Below are 19617 nucleotides of genomic sequence, written 5' to 3'. Positions count from 1 at the left end.
GGGAAGATAAACAAAACTGGGCTACATTTTACTGAGAGTGGATGGTAGAATATATCCCGGTAGTAAAAACGTTAATGGAGTTTGAATATGAAGCTAGCGAATAGACATGTGTGTGTTCTCGTACAGCACAGCCACTTCGGGCTATCTGCTGAGTCAGCGAATAGATGCTAAATATCTTAGTCCAGGGATGTTTAAACTGTGGTATCCTAATAAAAAAAAAATCATTAAGTTTGTAATAAGCCCTATTTGAGATTTCCGTGTTCATATTATTCCTCTCACTTATAGACTCACCCTCTACTTGTATAAACTCGCCAGTATTTTCTTCACTTAAAATTGACAAAAAAGTGTCACATATTCTTCATTTGTGCCAGAAAAAAAAAATCGTACCCTTCGAATTAATGGGTAAGTGTTAAAAATATGAATTTTTGTTTCTGCGTTTTTAATTTTTGTAAATTTTGATAATTTTTAGTTGTCCTTATTCGGACGATTTGGCCCAGCATGGCCAGATGGTTTAGGCACGATTCGTAATCCAAGGGTCGCGGGTTCGAATCCCTCTCACACCAAACATGCTAACCCTTTCAGCCATGGGAACGGTATAATGTACAGTTAATCCCACTATTCGTTGGTAAAAGAGTGGCCCAAAAATTGGCTGTGTGTGATAATGACTAGCTGACTTCCCTCTAGTCTTATTCTGCAAAATTAGGGACGGTTAGCGCAGATAACCCTCGTGTCGCTTTGCGTGAAATTCAAAACAAATAAACTGCCTAGATAGGCCATTGTATATCTTTGAGTTTAATTCCAAGGAAAGTTCTCAATTATATTAATGAAAAGAATAAATTTGTTAATTATTTAAAATGAAACGTTTTAATAACACAAATTTTATCAAATTGACGACTCTGATAAGTAAGTATTTCTATAGCTCAGGGTTAAAATGAAGTTATGCAAGTTGTTCTGAACGAACGTTTGTAAACTGTCTGACATACAGGATGGAATTATAAATTGTTTTTCCTATTAATTTACTTGGGAAAATTCTTTTATAAAATGATAGAGGGCATTACTGAGTAAATATAAACTAATAATATATGCGCGTGGAATAAAAATAGCTAAATAATATATTATTAGTATTACAATTTAAATGTGAATATTTTTTAATTATATTTTTACTGAAAGGTTTAGCTCATGAAAATTGTTATTAGAATATGACAGACGGAACTGCAATCAAGGCAAGGACGATGTTCCGTTTACGGTGTGGGAGTATCCACGTAATTTATTATAATCTCAATAATCTATAATTTAAAATTAAAAAGTAGGAATGAAACTTTGTAACTGCATTTTACAAGTTACATAGGTACAGATATACTGATCTACCATTAATAATAATGATACTTATTTCATGTCGGTGCATTTTACTAAAATTAATATTTTGTTGTTAGTTAGTGAGACTGTTCATGCACGCTTGCTTTTCATGAGCTCAAGTCAAGTTAAGCATACCTGAACGACTGAGCAAATTTCATTTATGAATATACTATAGTTAAGTGAACATGTGATGATAGACACGAGAATAAAAAAACCATCATGTGGACTGATGGCTTCGTCGCAGATAAAACTAGTTTGTTATTAATTAGTGATGTCGAGAAAACCCACTTGTAGAGAAATATATATGCAAAAACGAAAACGAATCGTTTTTGCATATATAGTTTGTTATTAGTCACTGAGAGATAGGTGTTAAGATTAACTTAAGCCAACTCGTTTGTTAATGGGCGAGAATGAGTATTAATATGACTTAAGCCCAGTGATAGTTTTTGCTTTATAAACGTTTTTAATAGAACCAAACTTATATCAGTAACAAATAAATGTATATTGATAAAAGAAAGAACTTCAGTGGCATAATGGAAAGAGAAAAAAGATCAGTGGAATGCCTTCAGCGAGCCATATCACATTTCTAAACATACAAATACTAGTGGCACATAATTATTAATCTGCACTCTTTTGAATTCTTTATTCAGTGATTACAGAGAGTTGGTTGTCAAGTCACACAAACAGCACTCACTTTGAGAATTTAAAATTCTTACTGCAAGCTATTTGTACTTAATTTGTATTAGTACTAGTAGCATGATGCCAAAATTTTGGGTATTATTAGTCTTAGCTAATGTAATTTTGAATTACCTTTTGATGGGGTACTGTCAAAATTCAGTATTTCTTTTATTTTTCTTGTATTTCTTACCAGGTTTTTGTTTTGCTTTGAATTAAAAGTAAATGTTTATTGTATGTAATTTTTCAAGCAGGTGGGGACCTCCTCTCACTATTGACATTTCAAATATCACGACATGGCAGGTTATTTAAGTCGATCAACATCACTGAGTCCATTAGAACTCAGTCCTTCCAGTCTAGAACTACCTGGATCACCCCCAGCTGCAAAGACAGAAATGACCTCTGATGTTCGACTAATACCAGATATTGGTGGCTCACCACTGAAGATTTTTGTATTAGCTAAAAAGAAAATAAATGATGTTTTTGTTGGCATTCAAAGCTATGTAGAAGAAAGTAACAACTTTATATCTGGTAAATATAATGTTACTAATTGAAAAAATGATTCATTTTCTACTTTAACAGGTTCCAATAGTTTTATTATTGTAGTTAATGAATGTTTGAGTAATGTAGAATTTGACAAACTTAAGGAATGGTTCTTATGTTCTTTAAATATTATTTCGGATGCAGAAACTGGTAAAAATTGTCTGTGTGATAAGAATATTACTTTTATTAGTTCTATGGAGAGATAAACAAATATAGGTGTGTTTGCTGAAAAAAGCAGTACTGAATACATTTAGTTGTATTTTGATATTATATTACCATTCATATTAAATTTAAATAATGAAGTGTTTACTGTTTCTTTCATATGTGTGACTTAACTTACCTCATTTACATTAGTGCTAAACTTTAGCCTTCTTATAGGAATGTTTTTGAAGTGCTGGAAAGAATACAAAGAAAGGCTTTGAGAGTAATACTGCTAATAGTTGATTTGAAACTCTTGAGTCATAAAGAGTAGCTTAAATATTCATACTTGTTTTAGTGGGAGTACTGAAGATGTATAATTCATGTTATCAAATTTTCAGAGGTTTGAGTATAATAACTGTTGAAAAACCTGTTATATACCTATTGGTAAGATAAGATTTCCTTTTTAATGAATCCATCTTGAGCCTCTTTTGTCATGTCATATTTTACTAAAAGAATTTGCAGTTTTTATCAAATTGCCCTATCGTCTTCAAGTAACTCATCATCCCCTTATGCAGGAGTAACATCAACAGATCTATCCTCAGTCACTTGTCCACTTTCTGTTATATTATCATAAAAAGAGAAAGGTTTGCACACATGATCTTTGACACCCTGGAACTTATGTTCTCTGGTTTTCTTAGAATAATGCATGTTTGCAAGAAAACTAGATGTGTAGCAAATGACAGATTTTTACTGAAAGCATAATTACAAGTATTCCATCATCCATTTTGTAATAGTAACAAATGACCATGCAGTTCTTACTTTTGGTGCATTTTTATATTTACCTTGTAATAAAGAGACTGTTTATCAAATAGTATTAGTAAAATGTATTGTATCTCAGTTCTTATTACTCATGGCTGTTTTTTCTGTGTTAGCTTACTGTAACTTCATGTTTCATTACATGTACCTGTTTCATGTGTGTTAACATAAATTTCATGTTTCAGAATTGACAGTTGAAAGTAGTGTTGTTTCTCAAGAGATGATAAGAGAAACATTCTGTTTTAAGGAAAGGATTGCTGGAATAAGAGATGTTTTGGCCCGTGATCACATGAAAGTGGTCTTTTTTGGAAGGTCAGTCATTTTACCTTTGTGTAATAGTGTTCTAATATATATATATATATATATGGGGGTTACAATTTTACACTAAGTAACATTTGTTTTGGCTGAGGTGTATTTTAAAGTATAAAATTAGTTATTTATCCTGTGTGTGTATAATGTAAAATCCCTTGAAGTGTATTTATATAAACCTTCCTATAGAACAAGCAATGGAAAGAGCTCAGTGATTAATGCTCTGCTACAAGACAAGATCCTACCTAGTGGCCTTGGTCACACTACAAACTGTTTCCTGCAAGTTGAAGGAGCCGATACTCCAGAACCTTACATTCTAACAGAAGAATTCAGTGAACCACAAAACATTCAAGTATGTAGTTATATAATGTTGTCAGGAAGGGCCTAACTTTAAGGGGAATTTAAAAATCATGTAATCCTAGTGCACTGTGAAATTAAAACCTTGGATATAATAATGTACAGGGTGGCCCGTAAGTCCCTACCCATCCATATGTTATTATGTTATATTCAATTATGCATGTATTATAAATTTGTTTCTTTTTCTTCAGAGAAATATAGCCGATGTAAGCCCATTTACACTTGAACTTGAACAGAACATGGTGTTGCATAATATTATGCAGCGAGAATGAGGGACAGCACACAGATACACTAAATACATAAGATATATGGATGGATAGGAACTTACAGGCCACCCTGTACATATGTACCATGAAAATATATTTTAGTTATTTTTATAAAGTATATACCTATTACAGTAAAACCTGTCTAACCTGGAAACTGCATAGGATGAAAACTTGTACAAGCTGGAAATATCAAAATTTTCCAGTATAATCTTAATATTTCTCTTATGAAAGGCCTTCTATGTGGCAGAATCTGCGTTATGCAGACGGAAAACTATCTTTCACCTACCTCATCTGTCAATAACTAGGATTAGAACCTGAGTAAGGGGGAAAAAGTTTCTGATTAAATGTTAATTTCTTATTTAATTAATAATTTCTTTAAATAAGTTCTTGAACATTTTTATTACAGTAAGTATTGGTTAAATATATTCTGTTCTTTTTTCTGCCATCATTATTTTTGCATTTAAATTATATTCATGATTTGTAGAAATATATTTGTCTTTTAAGTTCAAAATTTTACTCTTTGAATAATTCTCACGAAAAAATAAATTCCTCTCTTCCCTAATTTTAAAATTTAAGGAAAATTTACTTAACACCCTCATTTTTTATAAGTTGTTTGTTATGATGATTCTAGTGAAATCCAAACTCTGATTGAGAAGATTGATACAGATGATTCTGTGAATGCGAAAAGTTTTATGAACGTTGACAAGAATGTTTTGACAGAAACTGATGAAATTGATTTAAAATCTATAATAGAATTGCAAAAGTAACTCTATCAAATTGTATGCAAAAATAAAGGGGTAAAATGAACTTCATGAAAAGGCCATAGAATTGGCTTTCTCTTTTAACTGCATGAGAAAGCCCATTAAAAAAAAAAAAAATGAAACAGTTGAAATTGGACACTTTCTTCAATAAATGTGATTTAAGATTTTGTGTACTTATGTATATTTTGAATGTCTGATTTTGTTCTTATTCTGATAAGTATAGCATAAACAGTATAATAACTTTATTTATAAACATCTTGCTTCCTTTGAGTCAAGCAAGTATAATGTTTCGCTCAAAAATTATATATAATTGAGGAAATGCATGTTCACTGTCTAAGCTGGACATTTTACTCTGTCCCATGCAATTCTGCCTTAAACAGGTTTTACTGTATTTGTTTTTCTTGTTATTTCATATATGTGATTAACTTTTCCCTCAGTATCATTCTAATTTTAACCAAAATAATTAGTAATGACACCATTAACATGTAAATTAAATGAGATTCTTTATTAATTGTAACTTGACAGATTTCCCTTTTTTTGAAACTTAATTTTGAAGCAACATAAAAAATATGTACAAAAGTACAACAAACTTTTACAAAATTAGAAGATTTTGTTGATGAAAGGTGAGTTTTTTAACAAGGAGAAAACTTGTGCTTTGCATACATTTGTTTTGGTTTGTGGTATTTTATATTTGAATGCATTGATTTCATAAGATATAAAGGTTGTGGCGTGTATTTAAAGTAATCAAAATAGTTGAATGATCTTCTTAAACTCATATATGAAGTTAGGTACATAGAATTCTGAATGAATCTGGTGGTCTTGGTGGGAGTCTCAATGACTATGTGGTTAAACCTATTCCACAACATGTGAAGTCCACCAAGCACCTCTACAACAAAAGGCTGAATCAAATGATTGCTCAAAAATCACAAATCAATAGAGTTATGTAGAAAGAGACACTAGATCTAGTAACATATTCAAAACCTGAGTATCTGCACCAAATATTGAAACTTAACAATGTGACAGTATTGGTACTATAAGTATCTATAAAAAAAAAAAAGATCAAATTCACACACAAAATCTTAACACATAAACACTGTTGTCTAAGATGGTGCTTTGAGGGAAGACAGGTACAGTGCTACTTATAACCCTCCCTTTTCTTACTCATAATGACACCATACATACTTCCCTACTTTTAATTTTATTTGTGTGTATTTTAATTGTATGTTCTCAGATTAGATGTTGCACCCAGAGTCATTATCATGAGTTTACAAGTTCTAAACATTTTCTTGCTAACAAGCCAGGTTGTGTAAACATCTGTAGTTTGTTGGGTAGAGTGTGACAAACACTTCAGTTTTCAAATACATTTTTGGGTTTGATGTCCTCAGATCCTCTTAAGAGAATTTTGTAGCTTTACCACTGACTGGAATATCATTGACATTTATTGATAAAGATGTCTCTGGTAAGTTAGTGGTAAGTCTTCTGATATAGCAGATAGTCTGTTCTGGCTTTGCTATATATAACAAAACATGCACCCATTTGATGTTTTTCCACTTAGAAAGTGACAGGTATGGTTTCACATGGTTATATTTATAACTAAGAGCTCAAAATAGTATGAATTAACTTGACATAAAATGTAAACGAAACATAAAGTTTACCAACATATATTGTTTTTTACATGTTTATTGGGTTATTGCAGTATTTGTATGGTATAATCTGTCAATGTTTTTTGTTGGTTTTACAGCTAACTTTCCTTATTATTTTGAGTGGAATTTTTTAATCTTTCTTTTATTCCTTTGATATTTTTTATGATATAATTATAATCTGTTTCTGTATGAGTGATTATTGGATTACTAGTATAATGTTTACTGCCAAATTTGCTTAATTGCCTGTATCATAAAAGAGAAGTTTTTTTGAAATGTATTATATGTTATGTAGGATAACATTCTAAAAAAACTGTTATTTATGTAGTTTGCTACAATAATGGTAACATTATTTCTCATCTTTAACATTTGTATGAAAATATCACAAGACCAGATTGGCCACTAAATGTTGCTTAATTGTGTGAGTTTCAAATCACTGAAGAATTCCTGTGTATCACTTAAGCTTTAGCTGAGATTTATCTCTAATTCGATACTTCTTATTTTTTATTTATTATGAAAATTATGTTGTTTTTTCTCCCTTTTGTTTAAATCATGAAAAGTACTGCTTCTGGCTTGAAGGTTTGTTGCCTTTCATGTGTTGGAGGAAGTAGCAGCTTTCGTGTACTGTTTTTCCCTATTTAAAGTACAGGCAAACCCAGAGAAGTGGTTCCTAGGTTATTATTTTATTTTAGTAACTTAAATCCTTTGTTTTTGAAGACTAAGAGATATTCTTTTTAATCTCATAAATGGTGATTTGTAAATATCTTTTTCTTTTTACATTTGTCTGTTGTTTCTAGCTTAATATGTTAATAATTAGAAAAAAAATGATTAGGTTTCAAAGTTGTTTTTTTTGTGAAAAAGTTTACAGTTATTATTTCTGCCTTGTGCATGTATTTGTTCATATACGTGTTTGTTTTTAGGACCTAATGTAAGTGTATTTGAGTAGTTTTGCTCTTTTATTGAGTATAAAAAAATAAGTTTTGTATGATGTTTGGTTAGGCTTGGACATTTAACTCTTTCTAGTCAGTTGCTCAGTTGGCTCATGCATTGAACAGTGAAAAACTGGGTGACAGCACATTGGTTCGTATATTCTGGCCAAAAGACAAGTACAGGCTTTTGAGAGATGATGTGGTGTTACTTGATAGGTGAGACTGATAAAAAATACTCCATCTTTTAAACATTGTACGTAATTTATTTTGAGACACGATGAAAGATAAATCTTTGTGTTTCAGCTGACAAGCTGAATTACTGTGATTGGAGTCAGAGAATACAGTATTAGCTGATCAGGTTGTAATATAGGCTAAACAATTATTGTATTCACAAGCCCTAATATTGTACAAAGCTAGTCATCTGAAACAAGTGACAAAGATTTTATTATTCTTTCTGCCAAATATTTGTTTTTACTTCTAATATTGTGTATATATATTTTCAAAGAATTTTACAAGACACAATAACAGGTAACTATATAATTAACATAAAAAAAATTAGCTGGATAGTATGGAAGACATTACCCAAACAAACTTTGTTTACAAAAAATAAAATCACAATAATGAAAATGAAAGATGTATGAAAGTTTGGTAGCCTTTCAAAAACATTTACATTAGATTAACTCAAGTAAGAGGAGAAGTTAACACTTTTGTTGATTTTGATTATCAGATACCATTCACTGTGCAAGTTCTGTGTAGTTGAAAATTAATATTTTGAATGATTTTATTGTTTATAATTACTTTAGTAATTAGTAAGTTTTGTGTATTTCTTTTTTTTTATTTTATACACACACATTAATGTTAAATTTGTAACTGTTTTAAAGTTTCTAAATGTCAGAAATAATTGCCCAAGAAAAGTTTCATGCAAGTTTTTTGGTAATAATTTATATAATCCTAGTGTGGGATGTAACCCCACATTACTATTAAATATTCATATTTATAGTCGAATAGGTTTATGTTTGAAATATGTTGAATTGGTGTTACACTTTTGTCATAAAAACGTAAGTATACTAATGTATGCATAATTATTCACAAGATATCATAATCTTTTTAACAGCCCAGGCATAGATGTTTCACCAAACCTTGATGATTGGATTGACAAACACTGCTTGGATGCTGATGTATTTGTTTTGGTTGCTAATGCTGAATCTACATTAATGCTGACTGTAGGTGTCTGTGGTGTGTCATATGATGAATATATGTTTTATTGTATTTTTCATTTAAATGTATATATAAAATGAATTTACCATCTTATAGTTAATTTAGAAACTATTCCTTTTCATAGGTGTGCAGCTATGTGGAAAATGTCTAAGGACATTTTAGCTCATATATTACTTCTAATCGGATTAAATTCTATTATTTCTTTAACTTGATATCAGCTTTTACCTGTTTAAAAATGAAAGCTCTGTATGAGTAGTTTACTGTCTAAAGAAAAACATTTCTTAGACCAGAATTATCATCACTAACTGGATTGTATTAGATTTAAACACAAAGTGTCTGGGCTGGTTCCAAGATTTTGTATGCATTTCCTAATATGTGATTAAAACTTATTTATATTTTAGACTTCCTGAGGTTAATTTTTCTTTTCTTTCCTATGTAGATGTCAGTAACTCTTTTTTTTTTCTTGTCACAATTTATTAATAGATCATCTCTATTTTCATCTCAAAATTATCTGTGATTTGATATAGTGAATTAGCAAAGTGCAAAAAGCTACAAGTGTCTCATATTGATTAGTTTCTTTAAACCATTGGCTCTTGTCAATTAGAATACTTTATTTAACTTCAGGTAACTAGTGTGAGTTGATTCTAATAAACGTACTCTACTAAGTTAGAAATGTAAGCAATTGTAAATTTATAATTAATTTACAATGTTTTCCTTTGTGTATATTTTGAACTTCACATGCAAGTAGTGTTAAATTCAATAATTCCTGTTTCTTATTTTTAATTTTTATCTTGGTGCAGTACCATAACCATCATTATGCTATTGTTCATAGTTTTAATTTTCACATAAATTTCATTCATAGTATTGAAAGGCAACAAGTAAATCGGATGACAAAATAACTTGGGTTCTCCTTTGTGTAACAATTAATTTTTGCTTTACTTTCTAAGGAAAAGAATTTTTTCCACAAGGTCAGTGAACGTTTGTCAAAACCAAACATCTTTATCCTTAATAACCGATGGGATGCTTCGGCATCTGAACCTGACTTTCTAGAAAAGGTAGGTTGAACAGTAAATATTAAAACTAAGAGATATTTTGAGAGTATTAAATTAAAGACATTTTTGAATAATAATTTTGAGCATTACAGTTAAATACTTAAATATTTATATCTGTTGAATAATATTACTTCAGAAATTATTGATAAAATAGCTAACATACCCTGAAACACAATTTATATTCCAGTGATTTTTTTTATTGGTTTAACCTCAAATTTTTAAAGGTTATGTGGTTAGCATATCAGCCTGTGAATAAAAGTGTTCCAGGATTTGAGATGCAATATCAGATGAAGCACCTTATGGTGGCAGATGCTGTCAGCTGACTGTTTTCCTGATTAGTAATTCAGAATTAGGAATGACTATACCTACAACACAAGGGTCTAGGTAGCCTTCACTCACACACATTATCATTCATGTTGAAAATTCTAAGTCAAAGCTACTAAGCAATTTAATGTTTATAATTACATTTCCTTAACACTAACTTATCTGTAGATTTTCTCATGTTTTATAGAGCTGACCTTTTCGTAATAGTCTTCCACTAGAGACTTGTATGTTGAATTAAACATTAAATGAATGTGTGTCCAAGCTAGTCTTCACAGAAGCTTGCAAGTGACAATATAATGTTTTCAGAAAAACAAAATGATGGGCACTGCTATTAAGATATACTGGTTATGTTCTTAAATCATTTTTAATTGCTTTGGAAACTTGTTGAAGCATTATGAAGTAATTATGAAAATACACTATTGATAGATATGAAGGAGTCATGAAATGCAACTATATGGTTGCTTTCTCATTAGTATAATACATTTTTTATGGAATTTGAATAGTTTTTTAATTAACCATACATTAGTCCTCTACATTACAGATTCTCTTTTCAATTTTGTCTTAATCCTGCCTTATAAAAATTAAGAACTTAAAACTAATATACTGTTAACATATGGATTATTAGCTATGATCCTATACTTAACTAATTAGTATAAATTAAACAAAAAAAGTATAATTAAGTTTTGAATGTAAGATACCAGAAACTTCATGAATGCTTTGTAAAGAATATCCATGGCAAGAGGGTTAAATACTTAATCTGCTGTGTAATATTGAATAAGGAATTAGACACAATATCTGGCATTATTCAAATATCTAAATTAAGTTACTGTGTGATGAATTAAAAAAGGTCTTAAAACCCAATAGATATTGTGTACACTTACCATTGTGAAAAACCCAACTGTATTTCTTTGGTTTGCTGACCCAAGTTGTGCCAGTGAGCCTTGGATAGGTAAAACAGCAGAACACGGCATAAGGTACGGCCAATCAAAGAATGCATTAGGCCTCTACATCAAAGATTTTCTCTTCAATTTCACCTTTTATTAAAAAGAAACCTTTAACATATATGCAAGCACAATACTTTATTACAAAAAAGACCAAAACAACTTCAGAAATATATTCTGCAATGCTCTTATATTTTGTATTTGCTTTAAACATAGCAGTACATCTTGTTTTTATAGTGTAGTAAGTTATCAATTTATGATTATTAAATATTAATTGAAATGTCTTTTATTATTCCCTGCAGCTCAGCTAAATTTGTGTGCCATATTATCTTTGTTCATATAAATGAATATTGCCTTTATTTGTGTCAGGAAATTATGCTGAACAAGCCATGGTGTGATTATTTTATTTGTTTCATCACATTTGTGTGCTTGGGATCATTGTGTTGCTGAAAGGTGAATTCCTTCTAGATAGTCTTTTTTTCTAATGAAAAACAGCATAACTAAGAATCTGTCTGTTAGCCTCAGCAGTCAAAGTGCCATTAATATTGTGTAGATTTCCAACACTAATTTCTGAGATGCAACCACACTTTAGAGGGTACTGTTTTTAATCAGATCCTGTCCTGTCTCTTTCTGATGAATGTAAGCTCTGTACTTTACTGAGTACCATTCCTAATTAGACCCTATCTCCTTTCAACAACTATCAGCTCCATAATTCATAGGATACCATTCTAAGTCTGACCCTATCCCTTTTCTTTTATAACATTTTAATTGTATGAAATGCTTTAGAGCATTTTAATATCAACTTGACTTTTGTAACGTGAATTTTAATTTTGATGTCTGTGGCAAATAATGTGTTTGAGATTACATTAAGTCCTATTTGTTGTTCAGTAATGTGACAGTCCGTTTTAGGTCCTTAATGTTACCTTTGTGCTTGCTTTTAATGTAATTTGACAGTGAGCATTTATAAACTGGCAACCCAAGAGTTAGCTGTGGGTATAAATGACTCATTATTTTCTCTTTAGTCAGAAACTCGTGAGTAAAAATAGCATCATATAACTACAGGAGTTTTACCAAGAATAAAACAAAGCATTTGTTATATTTTGGGATGTATGAATATATCAAAGTAGGCTGAGTATATTTTTTACTGTATTTTGGTATTTTCATATTCAAGTTTAACAGTTACATTGTTTATATAACTTGAATGTAATTAAATTATGGAACTTCTTTAGCACCTTACATTATTGATAGATTTAAAGCTGTTATTCAAAAATTTGTTTCTGAATTTTTCTTATAAGTTTTCAGAAAATTTCATTATAAAAAGAAAACTCTTGGTGTATATCTTAAATTGCATTTCTTCTGTTTATTTGGTTGTTTTTTTTTACTTTGTCACAAAGAACTTTTAAAAAGAGTAGGTTTATTTGTACCTACGTATACATATTAAACATTCTAGGTGAGAAAACAACATCTAGACCGCACTGTATCCTTCCTAGTCGAAGAACTAAATGTGTGTACAAGACAGCAAGCTGAAGACCGGGTATTTTTTGTGTCTGCACGAGAGATGGTTCAGATGCGACTGAAGATTCAGCAAGGGTTACCCCCACACAGTAAACTACATAGTTTCAGTTTACTTTTTATATTGTTTTGTTCTGAATGAATTTCTATCATGTAAAAAGACTAATAATATGATGTATTAACCTTCTTGCCACTGATGAGTCAAAGAGGTTGTGATGCACAGTTTTAGAGAGTTACTCCAAAAAGTTAATTAAACAAGTTTATTATTAATGTACATTGCTCAGTTTATAGTTTGTTACACCTGACATACAGTGTCTATTTTGATTAATAGTGGAATGAACTACTCTATTCTTTTGATTTTTTTATATTTTTTTTTACTCACCTCTTCTTTTAAGTACAGGTTTATAACCAATAGAAAAAGCACTCTTCAAACTACATAAGTCTAACAGTTATTTCTAATTGGCTTGAAGAGGAAGCTGTTGTTTCAGTGAAAATATTTAAGTCTATTGATTTAATCATTGTTCTGAACAGAAATGAAATTCTTTAAACTCATATACAGTGTAGTTTGGAAAATGGAAATGGTTTTACGTGTATTAGTATAAAAAAAAATTGATAAAATGCATATCTGAAATTTGTCTCTCCCCTCTACATTTAAGAATATAAGGCTCACAAAGTGACTTAGAAAGTACAATGTACAAATCAATTTTTTAAGATCACAAGTATAGAAATAATTATTTTTCTATGTATTTTGTTTTTATTGTTTTATGTTTAGGAAAAATAACTAAAAATTAAAAATTTATCAATAAATAGTAATGATATATATACAGGTTTATAAGCATTTACAATTTTTTGTACATCTGCACTGCTAAATTTCAATTACTCCAGGAGAATAACTAACAATCAAATACCCACTGAATTCAGTGGATCAGCTAGGGCCTTGTTCAGAGATATGTCATAAACATTTTCTTATACTTTTCAAATTGCTTTAAACAATTTTTGTTGGAACTACTGTACTGTTAACAAAGTACTAAATATTTCTGACTATGTTTTTGGAGCTGGGATTATGATGAACTCTGTTGAAAATGTCTATTTACTGCACCATTTATGATTCTTTGCAATCAGAGTTGTCATATTTATGTAAAAACGGCTCATTTGAGTTGAGAAAATTTTTTACGTATAGGAGCAAACAACGTTTCAACCTTCTTCAGTCATCGTCAGGTTCACAAAGAAAAGAAGAGGTAACTGACCAGAAGCTGACCACATGTTTGAAAGAGGTTGTGTAACTGAGTGTTGGAATGTAGAGGGTGTGTTTACATATTTGAATATATAATTTTATATTATTTATTTTATTATTATTATTTATTATATTATTTTTAATACAGGTATAAAGGTGTTCCTTTGTATTGGTTTATTTTGAGCTTGTTGTTGTATAAGTAAGGCTTCTTTAATTTTGCATTTGTTTATGTTTGTTTCTTTATTTAGATTTGAGTGTTTTCTATGGTTATGTTGTGTTTATTTGACTTTTAGTGTTTGAAAACGTGTAAAGGTGACTTTTTATGTTCTTTGAATTTGGTTTCTATTTTTCTACTTGTTTCTTCAATATAGAAGTCAAGGCAGTTATCACATTGTATTTTATAAATAATGTTGGTGTGGTGTTTGTCAGTGTAGTTTTTACATAGTATAGACCTCAGTTTTGTGCCTGGTTTTTGAATCAATTTAGTTTTAACTGGAATGTCATATTTTGTTACTAGTTTTTGCCAAATGTTGGTTATTTTTCTGCTGATGTCGGGATGACGACGGCTGAAGAAGGTCGAAACGTTGTTCGCTCCTATATGTAAAAAATTTTCTCAACCAAAATGAGCCGTTTTTACATATATATTTTGCTCTACAAGTGGGTTTTCTTGACATTACTGTGAGTTGTCATATTATGGGGTCATCTAAAACGTCTGGTAGGAGTGATGTTTGACAGGTTTCTACTTCAGCCATTAACAGTAAAATAAACATAAGAAATAGATATGAAAAGGTTAGAAATACAAACCCTCAGGAGAAGTAAGTTTGAATTTTATGGTCAGTGTTAAAAACTGTAGAATATTACTACTCCTTTTCCATTTTAAACTTTTTTTTTACCATTATACTTTGATTTATCAAAACCAAGGGAATATAACATAAGATGTAAAATTTTATTGTGGTTGCAAGGTTTGTAAAGTTCACCAAATGCATATAAAGTTAGAGAAGAGAAATTAGTAAATAAAGTATAAAGTTTTATTGAAAGAAAACATTTGATATTTATATAGAAAGTTTTAGAGATTATACAAAAGATATTTGATAGTTTTTAGATGAATAAAATTATTATAATCTTAAATTGAAAATCAGTTTGCACTATGAGCAGTCAACACTAACTCAATATATAGAAAGCCCAATTTTAAGAAAAATATTTAATTAAAAATTCTGATTTTTTTAATCTAAAATGCTTTTGATGTTTATTAAAACAGAAGTTTTAATATTGGTGATTTTATTGCTAACTCTAAGTGTACAGGTGGAGATTAAAGGAGATGTTTCATGATGACGAGGAACCCACTTGAAGTAAAAAATGTATCTCGGGACAGCTGGTGTATTAATACTCATACTAGCCTTACTGAGATAAAAAGAGGACATGTCTTAATTGTGATCTACATAGTGCCACTCAACATCACATTATGTATTTCTATTTAATGTCAGTGTTATCAGCTATCCATTTTTTATTTTTACACTGCTGATCCAACAGTGTTCGGGATAGAGGGGAATAATTATCAGAATACTGAAATAAAACTGTAGATATACATTTCAAAGGTTCTAGAGGTTTGTGTAATATGCAAAGTGTACAATGGACAAAAGTATTTTTCATTCTACTTTTGACATCATCTTGTTTTTTACCTCTTCATATCCCGAGTTGGACTGACATCAATTCACACATTGACATTAGTAACACACCTAATGTTTTGTGTACAGCAGATATGTAATTTTTACTAAAAGCTCACCACATTTGCTGAAGATTCTATTTGTTAATTTTAATTTTGAGTCAATATTATTTCTTCAGTATAACTGCAACAACTTTGTGCACTTTCTGTAGATGTGCATATGTTTGCATATCAAAGTTACATGGGAACACATGCCAAGAAAGATTGAACATGGTATCTGGTTTCATGAACTTATAGTAATTCAGTTTAGAGAAGAATCAAAATGGTTTTGAAAATTTTCAACATTTGTTTGCGAGTACCTCTAGTTTGCTGCAAAATGTTGGAGCAGGAATTTGTCATTAAAGGTTGGTATTTCGATAATGGTTTGATGAAATAGAGATATGTCACTTAAGCAGACTCTGAAAAGCTTCTGTATGCTTAGTAAAACAGTACTTATCTTCTCTTTAGTCTGGTAAGTACATTGTTATCCTGAAAAACATGACTGTCAGAAGAAGGAAGAGGTTGCATCATAGAGTAAACACTGCCTTTTGGTGTAGTCTAATAAACAAACCACTTTACTGATTTTTATTACAACGGTTCAGCAAGTCAGATTGCATAAGTTCAGTAGTACCTTGCTAATTGTTTGTTTAATTTTTGTAAATTTGGTAGAGCCTCCTTCACTTTCAATGTAGCCCTGTTTTATTTTTTACTCGTAACATACTGTGGGATAGAATGTGTTTGTAATTATATTCACCAGTAATTTTGCCCCATGGTCTTTCAGTATATTCACTGCTGATGTTGCCCCATGGTATTTCAATATATTCACCAGTAATGTTGCCTCATGGTCTTTCAATATATTCACTGCTGATGTTGCCTTATGGTATTTTAATATATTCACCAGTAATGTGGCCTCATGGTCTTTCAATATATTCACCAATGATGTAGCTTCATGATCTTTCAAAAATTTCATTGATAATGTTGCCTTATGGTCTTTCAATATGTTCACCAGTAATGTTAGCTTATGGTCTTTCAGTATATTCACTGCTGATGTTGCCTTATGGTATTTTAATATATTCACCAGTAATGTGGCCTCATGGTCTTTCAATATATTCACCAATGATGTAGCTTCATGATCTTTCAAAAATTTCATTGATAATGTTGCCTTATGGTCTTTCAATATGTTCACCAGTAATGTTAGCTTATGGTCTTTTGATATATTGACTGCTAATTTTGCATTGTGGTCTTTCATTATATTCACCAGTAATGTTGCCTCATTCTCTTTCAATATATTTACTGATTATGTTTCATTATAGTCTTTCAATATATTCACTGTTAATAATGCCTCATGGACTTCTGATATTTTCACAGCTAATGTTGCCTCATAGTCTTTCGATATTATCACAGCTAATGTTGCCTCATGAGCTTTCAATGTATTCACCACTGATGTTGCATCATGGTCTTTCCATATATTCACTGCTAAGGTTACCTCAAGGTCTTTCAATATATTCATCAGTAATGTTGTGTTATGGTGTTTCAATATATTCACTGATAATGTTTCTTCATGGTCTTTCAATATATTCACTAGTAATGTCTTTCAATATATTTACTAGTAATGTTGCCTCAAGATCTTTCAATATATTCACCAGTAATGTTGCCTCTTGGTGTTTTAATATATTAACTGAAAATGTTGCTGTATTGTTTTTGATATATTCCCCAGCAGTGTGGTCTCATTTTCTATATTAATACTTTTAATATGTTATGAACACCAACAGCATTCTTGTGGGTGTCAGTTCACACTTTAAAATATAGAAATATATTTGTAACTAAAGTTAATTTCTGTTGTAAAATGTTGTTCTTAGTTGATAAGAATCAGTTAATGGAACTATTCAAAGCCCATTTCATAAAAAGTGTTTAATTTGGATTTAGTTAAAACATTTTTTTCACTCAAATTTATAATTAGTCATGTAAACATTTGTAGCAGTTTGTAAGCAAAATCTTTTCAAAACTCGTGCAGCTGTAATCAAGATTGTGTATGTTAAACCTTTAATTCTATATTAAGTTAGTGAATATTTTAAAATTTTCATTTAAAAAACTGGGCTATAGGTGAACAGAGGTCGTGTTTGCTGTGAGAATTAAACAAGTGTATATAAATTTAAATTCTTCTATTAAGCCCACTTATAGAATTCTGTAATTGCTTTTCTATACACTCAGTATTTTTTCTTTCCTTTTTAAGCTGGAGCACTGGCTGAAGGATTCCAAAATCGCTGCTTTGAATTTCAGGATTTTGAAAGAAAATTTGAGGTAAAGTATAGATTTAATTTTGTGTGCTGCAATTTTCTTCTAATGTATACTTAATGTAAAAGTAGATTTGTTGTTGTTAGAATTTGTATTTGTGATTATTTGAGACTAATTGTTACTAATAGTCTTTTATCACCAGCTACTAATATGAGTTGCTAATCTGTTAGTCTTTAGGAAAATTCTTAGAAGGACTGTATTCACAGTGATTAAGATTTAACCCTTGGTCTTCATATTAGAAGGATTGGTGTGCTATTATCCCTTGTGAAGGTGTTTGCCATGAAGACTTGTATCAACTACTTGAACGTTTCAGTAGAGGGATGTTCAGTTGTGCTGACCACTTTGTTAGGTTTACTGAATGTATTATCATTTAGATGGAAGTAGAAAGTTTATTTTACCTTTTTTCTACTCCCATGTAGTTCTTATCCAGTTGTGTTGTTAATATTCCATTTAATTATGTTTTTCTTCTCTAAAAGCTTTTGGCTATTGCAGAGAGACCAGTGTTATAAAGTCGTATCTGTTTCTTACTGTATAGTGTAGTTGCTTTGATTTTATAATACATTGTCTTGTAATGTTTTTAAGTGCACAAACAATGAATGAATACATTTTGATTGGTATGAAACCTTCAAAACAACTAAGTATAACTAATTTTCTAGGAATGTTTATCGAAGTCTGCTGTGAAAACCAAATTTGAACAGCACACTCAGCAAGGAAAATCCATTACCACAGCTTTGAGGCAAATAATGGATACAGTATTTGAGAATTCTCAAGTGAAGAAGTAAGATATTAGAATAAAATTGTCTTCTTTTTATGCTGATTTATTTCACATGTATGTAATATGTATGTATATATTCATTTCATACATATTAATAATCATTCAGTTGTGTGAGTGTGGTTATTGGTGTGTGTGTAGATAAATTGTTAGTTGACTATGTAAGATTAATATTATGTAGTGTGTTTCAGTTGTATGCAATACTGTCTTAAGAGCATTTCCATTTATTATAAATGCTGTTTTATTTTACATTAAGATTAAGGTCTTTTAAAGTACAATAAAATCTAGGTATTCTATTGTAAATGTTTTTTTAAGCATGGTATTTTGATTTGTATCGATAGAAAGGAAAAATTAGAGTTAAGAAAAGAACAGAAGGACAGACAAGAGTTTACCCAACAACAACTTTACCTTTTGACAGATGAAGTGAAACATCAGATTGGACAGTTAGTGGATAAAGTCGAGCAGCAAGTGGCTAAAGCTTTGAATGAAGAAATTCACAGGTTAAATGTTCTTGTTAATGAATTTGGACAACCCTTCCATCCAGATAGTTTGGTTCTCAGCATATACAAAAAAGTATGAATTATTTTAAAGCTTATTAATCAATTACTTTTTAACTAATTAATTATTCTCATGAAATAACAACAAAAGAACAGGCATGACAGTAAATAAATACTGGGTTTTGAAACCAGTGGTGAGCACAGTACATTGAATACAAACAAAGATCAGGAACAAAACACTTTTAATTATGTTAAACTTAATAGTGTATTAGAAACA

At 30.2% G+C, this 19617-nt stretch overlaps 1 protein-coding gene across 9 annotated transcripts in view; it reads left to right on the top strand.

Moving 5' to 3' along the window:
* The first annotated feature begins 1060 nt into the window (after window positions 1-1060).
* The window catches only part of Marf (Mitochondrial assembly regulatory factor), a 28873-nt gene continuing 10316 nt past the window's right edge, over window positions 1061-19617 (top strand). Inside the window, exons 1-11 of one of the 9 annotated variants that reach the window (XM_076474543.1) lie at window positions 1061-1223; window positions 2286-2562; window positions 3717-3843; window positions 4030-4192; window positions 7888-8009; window positions 8908-9016; window positions 9959-10066; window positions 12779-12932; window positions 18010-18077; window positions 18728-18849; window positions 19185-19416. In XM_076474543.1, the coding sequence (XP_076330658.1) occupies window positions 2328-2562; window positions 3717-3843; window positions 4030-4192; window positions 7888-8009; window positions 8908-9016; window positions 9959-10066; window positions 12779-12932; window positions 18010-18077; window positions 18728-18849; window positions 19185-19416 (1440 nt within the window). In that variant the 5' untranslated portion in view covers window positions 1061-1223; window positions 2286-2327. Of the gene's footprint in view, window positions 1349-1589; window positions 1610-2282; window positions 2563-3716; window positions 3844-4029; window positions 4193-7887; window positions 8010-8907; window positions 9017-9958; window positions 10067-12778; window positions 12933-18009; window positions 18078-18727; window positions 18850-19184; window positions 19417-19617 lie in introns of those variants that run through there. The other 8 variants (XM_076474545.1, XM_076474544.1, XM_076474548.1 and 5 more) reach the window with 8 other exon arrangements.

This window comes from Tachypleus tridentatus, chromosome 13 (assembly GCF_004210375.1).
Source record: "Tachypleus tridentatus isolate NWPU-2018 chromosome 13, ASM421037v1, whole genome shotgun sequence".
NCBI classification, from domain to species: Eukaryota; Metazoa; Arthropoda; class Merostomata; order Xiphosura; family Limulidae; genus Tachypleus; species Tachypleus tridentatus.
This window is presented reverse-complemented; position numbering and strand designations above follow the sequence as displayed.